The 16,196-nt window shown below is 38.4% G+C and overlaps 1 protein-coding gene across 2 annotated transcripts in view; it reads right to left on the reverse strand.

The window, feature by feature from the left end:
* ARHGAP15 (Rho GTPase activating protein 15) overlaps positions 1-16,196 on the reverse strand; it is a 467,195-nt gene that overhangs the window by 164,378 nt on the left and 286,621 nt on the right. For both annotated transcript variants that reach the window (XM_032780498.1, XM_032780495.1), the window contains 2 exons: positions 14,776-14,898; positions 2,860-2,958 (listed from right to left, as the gene is read on the reverse strand). In XM_032780498.1, the coding sequence (XP_032636389.1) occupies positions 2,860-2,958; positions 14,776-14,898 (222 nt within the window). The remainder of the gene's footprint in view (positions 1-2,859; positions 2,959-14,775; positions 14,899-16,196) is intronic.

Below are 16,196 nucleotides of genomic sequence, written 5' to 3' on the forward strand. Positions count from 1 at the left end.
GAAGATGTGTTTTTTGGATTTTTTTTTTAAAAATTAAGTATATAAGCAACATTTTTTGATACAGTACAGTATATAGGTGATATTTTCTAAAAAGAAAAAGTAACCATGAGGGAAAAAAATCTTTTCCAAAACAGCGAATGTGCCAGCTGTTCTGAGTATTTAGGCCATCTTACTAAGACTATGAAAGTAAACATAAAGTTTTCATTAAATGTGCCTTTCCCATAATTGGTACATAAGTATTTCCCATGACTCTGCAGTTGAGTGTCTTGGCTGGAGGCATATCTGGCCATTAGGAGGAGGGCTTTAGATCTGTTGAGTCTCAGCCATGCCGGGAGACTTGGCACCTCCACATACTGCTTCCTAATACCAACCCCAGTATAAAATGTCATCAGAAGCTTGCATAAATATTGGACTTAGCTTCACATAAATTACTGCTGTTCTGAGATAGTTTATGCCAGAACTTAGTAAAAACAACACTTAGAGTAAATAGAATACGAGTAAATGCGAGGATCTTAATCCAAGAAAATGATAATAGAAAAATATATATCAAGTACAAACTCGTAAATACAGCACAATGAAATTTTATCTCATACCACTGAGATTAGTTTTTATTTACATACTGTACTAACTAAAATGATATACTAGCTTAAATTTCCTGCAATTATGAAAAAAGCACATGAACCAAAGCACAATAATGCAGTGCTTTAAAGGATCAATTACTCTGTAGAAACGATGACACACATTTTCCTATTAATCCTTATGAATTCATTTGATATCCATACAGCTATCTTACATACTTCGGCTTTTTCTATTATAATTTAGCATTAACAATGGACACTAGGATAGCGAGAACCTGAAACACACAAATGATTGACAACAGCTTTCTTTTTCCCTTTTAACTTTTTGCTTTTTTTATTTTGTTTGCACAAGAGTGGGGGCTCATTTTGGGGACCATTTACATGCATACACCTGCACACAGTTGCAATAAATGGGATACAGGACCAAGTGTCTCATATAATAAGATACAGGACAGACACCTGTAGTCATATGTAAAATACATCTATTTTAATTATTATTTATTCGTCAAGAGCCAGTATCATGACCAATGGTATAAGTCTTTGGGTAGGATTCTGTCCCCAGCTGCAGCACAAAAAGTGGGTTGTAAAGGGGCTACTGGGGTTCTAGGTAAACTCCTCAAGTGCAGAAATGTGGAGCCAGTGTAAGCAGCCCTATGTCACTCTTCAATCAAGGTTTAGAGGTAAGGGAGGGATGGTCAGTGTTGGAGGGTTCATGGCTAGAGGGCTCTGCACTCTGGCTATTTTAGGCTGAAGAATAGCCCATAGGCAGCCTAGGTAAGGATGCCATAAGTTATAGATGCCCTGGGATGCTTGTATTGGGGGCTGTACTACCCCTCTCCTCATCCCCCCTGCACCTGTAGCCTGGATTTTGGGAGGTGCACAGGTGTATAAAGGCACCTTTGGCTTCCTTCCTCCTGGGTTACTCCCAGGCTACTCAAAACATCTACAAATACTAGGTGCACCTTTCAATGAACCTGAGCAGAGACTGAAACATGAAACTAGGCAAGCTGTACAAGGTTTGGGGTTTTCATATTGCTAATTTTAAAAAATAAAATTGATTTTCTCTCTAATTTCCATTTGTCCCATTTGCAATCTCCTTCTCTTTTTCTCTCCTCCTCCTCCTTCTTACCCTGTAGAACTTTCTCACTCCTCCCCTCTATATTTCTCTCTCTGTCCTATCCCCTGTTGGAATGTTGTGCTCCTTTCTTCCAAAAACCACTGCCACTATCTCCCCAGGCACAATACCTCTGCTTTGTTATTCTGGCACTTCCTGTCTACCAGCCCCTCTGGGAATAATAGCATTTCCAGTGCAGTCTTTTCTACATAATTAAGTCATGAATTTCCAGGAGTTTGAATCTCTGGGCCAATTTCATTGCACCCTTCACATAAACCCAGCTAACAATCATTAAATTAAAATTGCTTTCTCCTTTGTGATTAACTGTCTAAAGATCTTTTTATTTTCCACTGGTTCTCTTTTTTATTCAGATTCTAGACAACAACAGCACTGGGTTGTCCCATCTTTATTTTGAAAACTATCTTTTGCAAGATATACTTTTCCCATGACCCCTGGAACAAGTTGTCAACTTGAAAGAAATGGTGATTAAGCCTCACATTTTTACACAATACATTTTTCGGATTCTGTACTACTTCCAGTGAAAATGACCTTCAGTGAGGGAAGAAAGATCAAATGTCGTAATTATATTTTATTTTGCTGTGATTATTTATGATTAAACAAAAACTCTTAAAATACAAATGAAAGTGCATCATAACCTCGGACAGTACTATAGCTTTGAATAACATCAGTAAAAACAGGCACCCAAATTCAGAAGAGGAACTAAATGTAAGAGAGACTCTAAAACTATTTATAAGTTAGATTAGCATTTGTTTTGGTTAGGTAACATTGGGGACTTACCAAAAAATGTAATGGCATAACAACCACAAGGGATCTTAGTATGAATGTTATGAGAGTTCTAGCACTGTAATTACTGACATTTTATGAATGTTTTAGCATTGGCTTGCACACAAAAAGTTTGCAACTGAACCAAGAATATGTCAAACAGACAATATAGAGACAATAATTAGCATTAATTTATTTTATTAATATCTTTATTGTAAAAAAAACAAAAAGAAAAAGAATCTGTAATAGTGGAGTGAATCACTAAAGTATAATTTGGACTGCATGGCTTCTCTGGCAAGACAAGTGGAGTTCTTAAGTTAGAGCATCAGTTGTAAATATGGCTGTAGAAATGAAAAATAGTGTTGATGATATTAAGTTACCCACCTCTTTTTTCAACAGCTTCTATGCACCGTTTTACAAATAAAGGGACCGTGGAATTTTCGTGCTCACACACTAAGTGCAAATGGGAGCCAAAAACTTGATCTAAACAGAGTAAAGAAGATAAATATATTAAAACATGATAAACAATAACTAATAAATAAATGATGATCATAATGGGCTTTTCGCTTCAAAGGCTTGTGCATTAACCAACTACTCCTGTGTGGTTGTTAGATAAAAGAAGTATCAAAGCCTCCCTGACTGCTGCCGGTTTTTATTTTATGTCCTAGTCAGGATACAATTGCTCTTATAAACACAATTTGCTGAAAATTAGAGAATCAAGCCACAAAATTGTGATTTGTATTTTGAACTGTCTAATGTTAAGGTGTGGGATTTTGGTTCAGTGCAGCATTATGATAAGAGCCATTTCTGAAATCCAGATCTCTGTCTGGTTCAAATTTGAAACATCCAAAAGTAAATCATGATGTCCTGGATCCTGAAAGCTCACACGAGTAGACCCCTCTACACACATGGAGCCCCACTGCTCAGAATGGAGCTCCATGTTGGTGCATGGGTTCAAGTGACATACTAGCTTGTAGAATCAATGCCTAATCCCATCTCTACTGTAATTACTGGTCATAAAATTATCCAGCCTTTTAAAAAGTCCAACCACAGTATTTGATTGCATCATTTCCTGCAGCAGTGAATTCCACAAGTTGGGTATATAAGTGATTGCTCTGAAAAACTTTTCAGTTGCCAGAGATAACCAAATACTTCAGTATTTACAGTGCACCCTAAGTATGTCCTATGTGAAGTTCAGAAAAGTTTAAGAACCATAATACTAATGTTAAGTAATTCTAACAGCAACATCTGAAAGCTTTTGAGGGCACCAACTTTACACTAAACAAAGTTATATTTTCTTCTTATATTTAGCTTTCTTGTTTGTTGTCCTTGTAAAGAAACTATTTTGATAATTTATCTTGTTTAGTGTATCTGGGGGATTTAGGAATACACTGTTAGTAGTTATGGCTTTGACTTCCAGTGTCAATTGCACCTCTGTTCCTCTTAGTATTCTTTTTTGTGTGGAAGGCAGTTGACGAAAACCCATTTTCTGTACTTTTGTATTTAAAAAAGATGTACTTTTGATGAGAATAGCAAATAGGCTTCAGTGACTGAACTTGTAAATCATGTTGTTTACATACTGAATTAGAGTTTAACTAGGTAATGCTGCTTTTTAGTTTTTATGCTTTTAAACTTTTGACCGACAGAGGATGTTCATCTCGAAACACAGCATAACCAGGTTAAATATCTCAGATTACAAATGAGCTTTATCCACCTCATCTCCACTTTTTATTTTTTGACAAAGTATGAAAAGAGCACTCAGTAATGGGAATTTTGTCATCTAGAATCAAAATGAATCAAACAGATGAGGAAACTCACTCAGTTAAAGGAGTTTAATGTTCAAACAATCTAACTGCATTATCATTATTTACCCAAAGAGACAGTCTTCACATACCTTTTCAACAGTGTACTACACTTTGAAAATTAGTACAAAGGACTTTGATAAAACTTCTGTACATGAGATTTTTTTAAAACAATTTGAAATTTAAGAGAGCACGTATAACACACCATATTAACTCCCAGAACACCAAGGATGAGTATAGTCATCCTTAACTTTCTGTACAGCAGTACTAAAGACAAACAAATTCATCTCTGGTACCTCAGCTCCTTCCACTCCCACAGAACAGGAGCATTGGCCAGCTCCTCCAAAACTATATCCACACTCACCCAAAATTCAGTTGCACCCCTCTCATAAAGAAGTCCACAACTTGTCCTGCCCTTCTTCAAAGCAGGCCAAAAGCTTCATGTTTGTCATTTGCCTTCAGGGGTGCTGGAACAATTTTTATAGTGGAGGTGCTGAGAGCCATTGAACCAAGCTGTAAACTCTGTATATCATGGAAACCACTTCAAGTCAGGAGGTGCAGTAGCACCCCCAGTGCCCCTAGTTCCAACATACGTTTGCCTTAAAGGGTCACCAGCTCTTGCCTCCTTGTTGTTCAACTCTCACCCTTGCAATACAATTGTCTTTTCTCTGCTTATGGTCATCAGCCTGAGGAACAAGTTGGGAAAGGGGAGCAGGGAAGCAAGGCAAGACATGCTGGGAGTGCAGGCCTGGGCGGGAAAATGGTCCCCAGCACTGAAAAGTCAGAACCAAAAGTTGTTTCTGCCAAGAATTCCACTCTGCCATGTCTTCAAATAGCCAGAAAGCCTCCCTTCTCCCTGGGTCAGTGCTTTTAAAAATCTCTGGCAAATAGACAGGTTCTGGTGATGTACACATGTTATTATGTATGTATTTTTTAACTATTAATTTCAAATTTTTCAAATAGGAGTGCTTAAATTAAAAAAACAATCCCAGACCTTTTCATGTAAAAAGGGAACTTTTATCATCTTAATAATTTTTAGACTTAGATTGTAAACTCAAGCGCAAGCCTCATTTTTTATAAAGCACATTTTTGCACTAGATTATTAATAAAAATCATTATAATTTTTTCCTGTGTGTCTGTGTATCTGTGTCTTTATTCTCAGAACAGTTTTAGGATGAATTGTGTGTTTGGAAAATGTACTGAGAGTTATATAAATAGAATGGATAGAATTTATTTTCATTTTTTAATAATTTTGACAGGTAATATATATTTATTTCTATTTTTAAAATAATTTTATCGATTTAAATTTTGAAAGTTGCAGGAAATTATGGAAGGGTTAGACAACTATGTAATGACAGTAGACACTGAGATTCAAAAAGTTAAAGCTTTATAAATCATTAAAACATAAAAATCAACATCACATGTCAAAATATATGAAGTAAATATCCTTGAATCAACATACCATACCTGATTTTACTATTAATTCACTAGTCCATGTGTAACAAGCCAATTAAAAAGCCTACATCACTGGATTTTGACTGTGATAAGTTCTCAAGCAGCTTTTCTCTTACTTTGCCTATCTGTAAATGTCTGTTATTGATGGAAATATTTTTCATCCATTTGTGTGTGCACCGTGACATTGCTGATAAAAATGTAATCCTTCCAAGCCAATATATAAACCCTCTCAGATACACTGATCTTCAAAGGTATTTAGGTGTCTAACTCCAGGAGTCTGAAGCCATAGTTACTAAGAACTAGTTTTTCAAAGTGTGCATTTTAAATAGGGAGTTTGGAGCAATGATGTGCAATATTTTACCCCAAAGGAATAGAACTAGAAATAAGAACTAGGCAGTGACCACCTGTTTCTCCAAATTATTGCAGCCTGCTGAATCTGCTTGCCATATGATATAGGGAAAGGAGTTCTGGATTTCCTGAGTCAAACTATGAAGGAAGGTCCATTCCAACTCATCCAAATATATGTATTCTGCAGTCTGATACTGCATTTTTTTATGACCCAAAAGTCCATCAAGTTAGTCAAACTTCTGAGTACACAAGGAATGCAAGGTTGGGGTCACAGAAATAAACTCTAGAAGGTTGCGTGCAATGTGTGGCAATTACATATAAGTTAGTGATCTGTTACATATTTTGGGATTATGTTTGTGACAAAGAATGGACAGGTTAAGTTTTCTTCATGAAATATCTGTAGTTTCCACCAGTGGTAATTATGTATAAAGAGATTCTAGTACTTCTTCCTTTGACATCTTAATTGTTTTTAAAATTTCAGTGAAGACCTGTCAAATTCTTCACATGACATGGACTGTTCTCTGATGCTAATTACATTAAAAAGATGTAAAACTGTCTCTCATTTGAGGGGCTAGGGTGTTTGTAAAATGATGGGTCAGAAGTGACGGGGCAATGGACTGCATTATCTATAGATAGTCAACATATCAATGACTAAGGAACAATTAGTGCTTTAGAGTTCAGCAAGTTACCGTTACTACTATAAGTACATCATGTCTGGCATCCAGGAATCCAGGGCCGGCTTTAGGCCAATTCCACCAATTCCCCTGAATCGGGCCCCGTGCCTAAGAGGGCCTCGCACCCAGTGAGAATCCCTTCCCTGGATAGAGGCGCCTTTTTAATTTTTACTCACCTGGCAGCGCTCCAGGTCTTCGGTAGCACTTTGGCGGTGGGTCCTTCGCTTGTTCTGGGTCTTCGGCGGCACTTCAGCTGCAGGTCCTTAAGTGCTGCCGAAGATCTGGAGCAAGTGAAGGACCTGCTGTCGAAGTGCCGCCGAAGACTCGGAGCGCACCAGTGAGTACAAGCCCCATGTGTTTTTTTTACATTTTTTTTTTGTCTTCCCTGCTGGGGCCCTGTTGAAATTATTCTAATTGGGCCCCGCACTTTCTAAAGCCGGCCCCGCAGGAATCTCAAGTTACATTTACAATTTCCAATAATAGGAAACCAAGTGTTATACTTTGAAAAAAAAAACACATTGGTTTAGTGAATGGTGGTTTGAGCAAGGAACAGAGAAGTCAGAATTCCAGAGGTGAAATCCTGACTCCACTGATATCAATGTCAGAACTCCTATAGATTTCAGTGCAGCCAAGATTTCATTTTTGGATTTTATTCTTGAACTGCAGACTGCTTAACCTCAGTTTATCTACCTATAAAAATGAATATAGCACTATTTACTTATCTTATAGTTAATGTTTTGAAAGACACTTTGTCATCGTTCTTAGATAACAGGTGCTAAGTATTATTATTGTCTTCAACTGAAGAACCATATAGGCAAATGGGGCAACATGAGGCTAGTTGTCACAGCACTGTTATAGTTGCTAAGCAATGAAAAAGGCTACAGTAAACATTTAAACCAATCTACTTCCTTCTAAAAAGTATTATTTTAGAAAAGCAAGATTATTTATTTACTGAATATGCAGCTGGAGGCCAAGAACTCCTAAGGGGAAAACCAAGTTCTGCTCCTGACACTGTAGGACTTTGATCCAAGTCACTTAATTTCTCTGAGTTTCCATATCCCTGTCTATAAGATGGAGATACTAACACTTACATTACAATATGTACATTCATATAACTCATATGCTTGTACAATATATTTATGCTTGTACAATATTTTGAAAACAAGCATTTATACGAGTGCTAAGAATTAATTTTTACAGGCAACAATTTGATATTTCTTTTCTTTTAATTAACTTATTGAAAAAATAAATTATTGCTCTTAAAAATTTCTTCTTTAATATCTATTGTGATGGGGCAAGGCCAGATGGCTACAGTAAAGTACTGAGAAACAGGTGTGTTAGCCCCAGGCTAAACAAATCCCTAGTACCCTGGTAACCAAATGGCAGTTGCTCCAGGTTAATCAAGGCACCTGGAGGCCAATTAGATCTTTCTAGAAGGCAGTAGAGATAGCTACTTTAATTAGAACACTGCAGCCAATCAAGCAGGCTAATCAGGGCACTGGTTTAAAAAGGAGCTCACTCCAGTCAGCAGAAGGAGCCAGAGGAGAAGGAGCGTGTGTGAGGACTGGGAGCAAGAGGCAAGGAGCTGAGGTGAGAGCGTGTACTGCTGGAGGATTGAGGAGGACAAGCGTTATCAGACACCAGGAGGAGTCCTGTGGTGAGGATAAAGAAGGTGTTTGGAGGAGCCATGGGAAGTAGCCCAGGGAGTTGTAGGTGTCATGCAGCTGTTACAGGAGCACTGTAGACAGCTGCGATCCACAGGGCCCTGGCTGGAACCTGGGTAGAGGGCGGCCGGTTCCCCCAACCTCCCAACTCCTGATCAGACACAGGAGGAGCTGACCCAGACTGTGGGTTCCACAAGAAGGAAGATCACTGAGTGACAAATCCGCCAATAAGTGCAGGACCACCAAGGTAGAGGAGGAACTTTGTCACAACTGGTGTTAGCAGTGGAATTTGTGTGCACAGCCGGCGGGAAAAAAAAAAGGGAGGTAATTTAAAAAAAAAAAGAGGGTTTATTTTTTTTTCACACAATGGATGATGTAGTGCAGGCACAGATACAAGCACAGCAGCGCAGCAGGAGGCTACCCGTCCAGGCAGCCGCCCAACAGGAGGCAGTGTGGCTGCAGCAAGAAACTAATCGCCGTGATGGACAGGCTTCTCAAGACCGAGGTATGTGCGGGAACTGGTAAACCAGTAAAGACCCTTACAGAGCTGACTGTGCCCTGATGGGACACAGCTCATACGGGCAGCCACTGTTGCAGAAAATGACGCAGGAGGATGATGTAGAGGCATATCTTCTGGCCTTTGAGGCTCCAGGTGCCTTGATTAACCTGGAGCAACTGCCATTTGGTTACCAGGGTACTAGGGATTTGTTTAGCCTGGGGCTAACATACCTGTTTCTCAGTACTTTACTGTAGCCATCTGGCCTTGATCCATCACACTATTAATATTTTAAATCACTGGAAGAGAAGAAACTAACTAGAACATCTTTTCAAATAATGAAAACAATAACAGTTCCCAATAGATAAAGGAAGCAAAAGAGAGTTTTGTTTGATTTATCTATATTAGGGCACTTCAGAACTCCACTTTTTATGACTTGAAAAAAAAAAAGATGTACACAACACTTCTAACCTCTTGTTATGACGGTTTGTTTCCTAGCCAGCTTATTTAACTCCAATGCCTGGGAAATAGATACAATTACCACCTTATGGAATGCTACTTAAATTTAAATGCTCCCCTCTGAATAGAAACCTACTTCATCTTCTCAAAGTTTATTTCAGCTTCTCAGGAATTATTCCTTCTATAAGCACCTAAAATTCTCTTCTTCATCATTTAAAATTTTTAACTAATGATTATTCAGAAGTATTCTTTATTGTAACAAAGGAAATTCTGTGGACTCTGTTCACAAGAACTTGAACAAAGAAGCTGTATACTATGCCTGTATATAGCTTTAATCATTCATTCTTTCAGCTGTTATCAATTTAAAACCAATGAAACTCCCACACTGAGTCCATTTGAGCAGTCAATTTTAATATTTTGGGCATCTGTAGTTATTCTGAATTGGCTGCAAAAGCAGAACTAACAAGTTAAGCTCTAACCATAAGTCTACATCAGGCTGGTAAACCATGCATCAAACACAGACAGTTAGTCAATACTATAGAATGAAAAACCAACAAGCATTTTTAAGAAGAGCAATATATTCATAACATGTTTGGCAGCCTGGTTTGCATTACACATTCTTGATATCTATGCATTAAACTTTCTGTTCAAGATGGTGGTGTCTGTGACAGTGTTGCACACTGATATAAAATGAGACACCAAAAGGGGATGGCATGGATACTAACAAAACTGCAAGATAAAAAATGATAACTACAGCTGCTATTAATTGCTCTCTGCTATTAATTGCTCACTACCAGAAGCCTGACAGACATACTCTTCACATGCAGCTTGTGCAGCCCAAAGTCTGAGCTCTTGACTGTAAGCTGCAGAAACCCAGAAAATGGGAGACAATACAGCTGTAAAATGAACATTTAGAACATGCATCTGATGAAGTGGGTATTCATCCACGAGAGCTCATGCTCCAAAAGGTCTGTTAGTCTATAAGGTGCCACAGGATTCTTTGCTGCTTTTACAGATCCAGACTAACACAGCTATCCCTCTGATATTTAGAACAAGATCACAGAAGTCACAGCCGCATTCAGAATGTTACTGCTTAATTATTTTTGGTGTGTATGTATGCAAGTTCTCACAGAACTCTTACAGTATCAATTTCTTAGATGTTTTTGTTAAAATAAAAGCACAAGTACACTAGTGGAAAAAATATTAGTGCCATTGGAAAAATGGAACATCACTGTTCTAATTCTGGAAAAAAGAGTAGGTGGCCTGGTAGTACTATCCCCACACGTTTTTTGAGAATACAAAGCTTTGAATGAGATGCAGTGCAGTGCATTCCAAAGGCAAATAAATGCTGACCTATCCCTGCTACAACTTAATTTGGAGAATTGGATTGCTAAAATTTTTTATCAAAGCCTATGCTGAGAAATGTATCTGCTCTACACCCTCTTAAACGTTGAGGGGAAGATAGTGGTAAAGAGAGGGAGAGCGACTGAAATGAGCATCAGAATGAGCATACTATAGAATGAAAAAATTTACAATTACTGGGTTTTGGGGGGTATTAAAAAGCAGTTTCTATATATTCAGTATATGTGGAGGGCAGGGTTGTAGTGGAAGTTGTGTTGAAATTACAAGCCATCACTTAAGTGTGAAGTGATTCCTGGTCCTGCTTGCAGACTCTGAGGCTCCCTAGGGAAGTGTATGATCTGGGTCTTGTGCAGTCAATCTGCCAAGAGCAAGCCTACTGCAAGGTGGGGTGGGTTGAGCCTCTCTGCCTTAGGGAGCACCCTGCTTTCATTCTCTGTGTTTTGGGTTCTTATGTGTTATCATTCTGAATGCCAAGAAATAAAGTAATGTTATATTGCAACCTTCCAGAATAATTAAATCATTATGGTCTAGTATTATGAACACTAACAACTAACACTAGGAATGTAATTCATGTATACAGGATTGGGGTCCATTCTCATTTTAATGGCATTAATTGTTTAAGGTTTCCATAAGAAATTATATACTTCTGCACAGAAAGATATGTAGGCCTAGAGTTTCAAAAGTTATTAGGTGCCTAAAGATACAGATAGAGGCATAGAGGGGTTTTCAAAAGTGTCTAGATGCCTATGCTCCACTGAGTCAGTTGTCTAGGTGCTTTTCGAAAATCCGATTAAACGCCTATCTGCATCTTCACGGGCCTAAATACATTTAAAAATCTGGACCTTAGTGCCCAAATAATTAGATGTCACTGAAAGTAAGTGGGATAGCGCGAAGCAAGAAAAATAACCGTGCACATTTCAGAGTCTGATGAACCTTATATTTAATATACATGTGCAAATCACATTTCCATCTGAATCTGCCACTCTCCTTCATGCAGTACTTACGTTTCTTTAAAACAAAGTTTTGTTAAGGGTTAAGTGACAACACATAATTTCCAGATTTTCTAATAACTGTACTGATGGATCAAAGTACCCCAAGATTAAAAACTACAATTTAATTTTGAAGCATATATATCCCAAGTTGAGAAATGTGTTGAGTCCTCTGGCTAAGAGTGCACACATCAGTGACAAAGGGAGAAGAGGATTGCATTTAAGTGAACTTACCACCTTAAAATGTATTCACTCTTGCCTATAATTTACGTGTTAAATTTATTGGAGTTTTGGTTCCAGTGTAACACACAACGTAAAAAAATCAATACAGATTGGAGAGCTTTCTAGTGCTCCTGGCAAATATGAATGACACTTGATGAAAAGTGAAGGTTTTCATAGCACCTACAGTGCCACTGCTTTGGTGTAATTCTCACCACATGCTTCAGAGATATTTATATCACTTGCCCATAGAACAGCTTTTGTTATAAGTTTGGTGCTGTGATGTCCTGCAAGGCTATAGATGTACTTTTATTGAAAGTATTAATTATTTTAAGGGATTTATAATTCTGACAGAAGTATTCCCCTCTGGGATTAAAGTTAGTATGTATGTCTTCAGAGTTGGAAGAATTTTTTGTAAAAATTGGTCAACATTCCCCCTCCCCCCATCCCCCAAGAATAGGGGAAAGAGTTTTGCAATGTTTCTGAAGCCATTTAAATCACCTATAGGGAAAAAAATAGATGCATTTTAAAGCATGAAATTTGTAAGCCCTTTATTTTTAATCTGGATAGTTGCAATTTGCTATTTAAAATATTGTAACATAAGCCTAAAAATTAACATTTAAAAGTAGTCTGTGTGTAAGCACTGCAACTGCATTTTCATAACATTATAACAGATTAAGGGATAAACTCCACTAAAGACAATGAAGGAACCTTATCAAATGAGCATTTCACATAGACTTACTGTAGATTGGAATTAAGCCCTGCTAACGAATCCTGACTCATTTGCATGGCCAGAACCTAATCCTAATGAATCTTCTTGGAAGAAAATTAACATGTTTTCTGTACAGTTACATTAGTTTATTATTAAAACTCTGCTTGGGAATGCAGATCCTGACTCTCTATGGCAGAACATAATGCATCTGGGTTTTCCATACAAGAATATCCCAATTAGAACCAGGCTATGTTAGTGAATCAGGAGTCTAACGCAACTATATCTGAAAACAAATGCATCTGGTTTTCCTACAGAGATACATTAGAGGATGGATTTGAGTTCTGTTAATGAATCTGGATTTGTTAGTAGGGATCACATCTGATCCCTGTGTAACGCCACAGGAGATTCTTCAGCTACACTTTTTAAACTGAAAAAACCCCACTCTTAAATACAGAAATTAAAAGACTATAAATTACAACACAAGCTTCTGCTTGGATACTGTAATAACTGAAACAAACTAAAATGATGGACACAAATCCCACCCTCAACCCAAATTGTGCTTTTTAAAGTGGCATCCAAACCCCTTACATATTATACTGGGATACAATATTTGATTAGGGACAGATTCTGAAAGTTAGGCACACAACTGCACATATAAATGTGCATGTGACTAATTTATGTTTGCAAATACCTCATGTATTTGTGGGGGAATATTTTCAAAAGTGCTTAAGGGATCTAGAATCACAAGTCTCATTGACTTTCAGTGCAAGTTGTGCTCTTCAATCCTTTAGGCATTTTTAAAAATCTCTCAAAAATAATCAAGAATGTACGTGCACATATTTATGTGTGCCAAACTGTGAATATCTGCCCCATAATATTTTAAATATTAAGGATCAGATCCTGAGGTGATCCCAAGCATTGCTCTGTGGGGGGCTGGGTGAAGGCAGCTTTCTGCCACCACCTTGATCCTGGGCAAAGCTGGTAGGTTTAAACCCTAAAGCTGTTGACTACTGACTGACTGCTGTTGGCTCAGAATTGCTGGCACCCAAGGGGTGCCAAGGCCTTGAGGCAGAGAACCCATATCTAGCCAGTTTGCATATACAGTTGTAGTTTTTGCACATACTAATTGGTGAGTGTTCAAATTTTTCAAGCACAATTCCAGAAGATATTTGAGTATATGGTTTTGCTTGACCACTGGTGGTCAGAATACCACCAGTTATAAGCTAACAATACCTACATTTTGGAAAACTGCATTCCTGAGATCAACCAACAAAAGGTAACTATGTTTTTTCTCTAAATGTATATATAAAAGGTAACTATGTTTTTTCTCTAACTATATATATATAGTTAGAGAAAAAACATAGTTACCTCTTGTTGGTTGATACTCTCTCTCTCTCTCTCAACATATATATAATATTATCTTACAAAGAACTAGATATATGGGTTAGATAATGAAGGTGTATAGCAGGGGTCGGCAACCTTTGGCATGTGACTCACCCTGGCGAGCCAGGCCGGTTTGTTTACCTGCCGTGCTGCAGGTTCGGCCAATTGCAGTTCCCACTGGCCACGGTTTGCTGCTCCAGACCAGTGGGGGCTGCGGAAAGCGGCACAGGCTGAGGGATGTGACGGCCGTGGGTTCCTGCTGCCCCCACTGGCCTGGAGCGGCGAACCGCAGCCAGTGGGAGCCACAATCGGCTGAACCTGCAGACATGGCAGATAAACAAATTGGCCTGGCTCACCAGCATGCTTACCCTGGCGAGCTGCATGCCAAAGGTTGCTGACATCTGGTGTATAACATTCTTCTTTGCAATGTAGATGGTGTACAATTGTGTGAAGTATGAGGGTTTCTAGAACATGCACACCAAAATAGCATCAGAAGAAGCCAAGCAATACAGAGATACATTTAACTACATGTTGTTTTAGTCAGAAAAGCTAAACTCTTACAAAACTGAATGAGTTCTCTGATACACAGCAGAAAAAATACTTAGCAAGAAATACCTGAAAAATCCAAATAGTCCTATGCATTTAATTGGTGACAGGAATGAAAATATTGTGAAATAGGAACCCTCATTAATGAACTTTCAGTTTTTAATCAGAAAAATAGATAAGAGAAAACGCACCTTTAATAAGTCCTTTTTCTTGCAACGTTTTCAGCGAGGGTCTTCGGTTGATAAACTTCTTTAATCTGCTTTTGACTCGATTTCTGTCATTTGTATCAGAGGCACTGTAGTTCAGTCTGAAAACTGGAGAATAAAGAAAATAAAATCTAAATTTCTAGTAAAGCCACATTTTTAAAACTAGTAGTACTTCGTGCAAATTTTCTTGGAAAACAATGGCCATGTCCACCCTTGAGAAATCACACAGTAGGTCAGCAGCATAGCTAGTGGGATAGTACAAAGAGTTTAATTAATATTTGTGTGAAAAAACATGATACATTCACTCAATATTATTCATGGAGTCATATTATTTATTGTTCATACATATTTGGATGGCTACCAGTTTATTTGTGAAACATTCATGAATCCCAAGAGTTTCACATGGATGATTATTCAACTGAAAGTTCCAATTGGAAGTGTGCTATACGTTATTAGTGGGATACTATTTTTATGAGAAGGGGTGGGTTGACATAGCACTGGTGCTGGTCTGAATCCCCTTGCCAAGTCAGATTAGGCATACCATTATTGTTATTACAATTGTAGAAAGCATGGCTTAATGACAAGAAACATAAGCAAGATGCATTAATTTATGGAAGAAAAAGTGTTCCAATTCTAAATATTTCATTTTATTATATTTAGGTATTTACTGCGATGAGAAACCTTTGGGCCAAGTTCTCTTGTGGTTTATGCCAGCAAGATGTGGGACTCACTTCCTGAGAGTCCATAGGAGCAAACCGTGATGATGCAAGTCAGCTATAACTTCTTGTCTGCTGGGGTGTTCACAGAGAACTGTCACAGCCCCCTAAACTGGCATTACTGATGGCAAGAGGCATAGCCAGGACCCCAAAATATTCCCTACTTCAGCGTTCACCACGTCTCCATGTCTGTATTGTTCCATCCTGTGTTTAAAGCAGTGAGTAGGGATTCTGGGTGAGAAAATCTCTGTGAGGATTCCCCAACCACACACATCCTAGGAGATCTGTGGGAGGCCAGAGAAATCCGTTTTTTTGCCCCTCATAAGGCTTTTCCAGTTTCCCTGTGTCCTGGCTCTGGCAGTCCCTAAGTCACTTAGAGGGTGTGAACAAAAGGTTATATAGCAAGATACTGTACAATCTTTTCCAGTAAGATCTCCAGGGCTGAAGGGGGATGATATCTGTGTCCTGGCCCACTCAGTCTCCAGCTCATTCCTTTTCATGGACCTTGGACTGCAGAGAGCACCTCCTCACAGAATTGCTCACCAGAAAGGTAGCTGATCACCAATTCTTCATGGAGAAGAGGAGATCCACAAATTTACTGTTCCCTCTGTGTGCTCCTCTAAGAGGGATGAATCAGCCCTCCAGTGGCAGGGCTTCTATGGAGCATTCAGGGCCCCTCTCCTATCACAA

The sequence above is a fragment of the Chelonoidis abingdonii genome, chromosome 10, assembly GCF_003597395.2.
Source record: "Chelonoidis abingdonii isolate Lonesome George chromosome 10, CheloAbing_2.0, whole genome shotgun sequence".
Taxonomy (NCBI): Eukaryota; Metazoa; Chordata; order Testudines; family Testudinidae; genus Chelonoidis; species Chelonoidis abingdonii.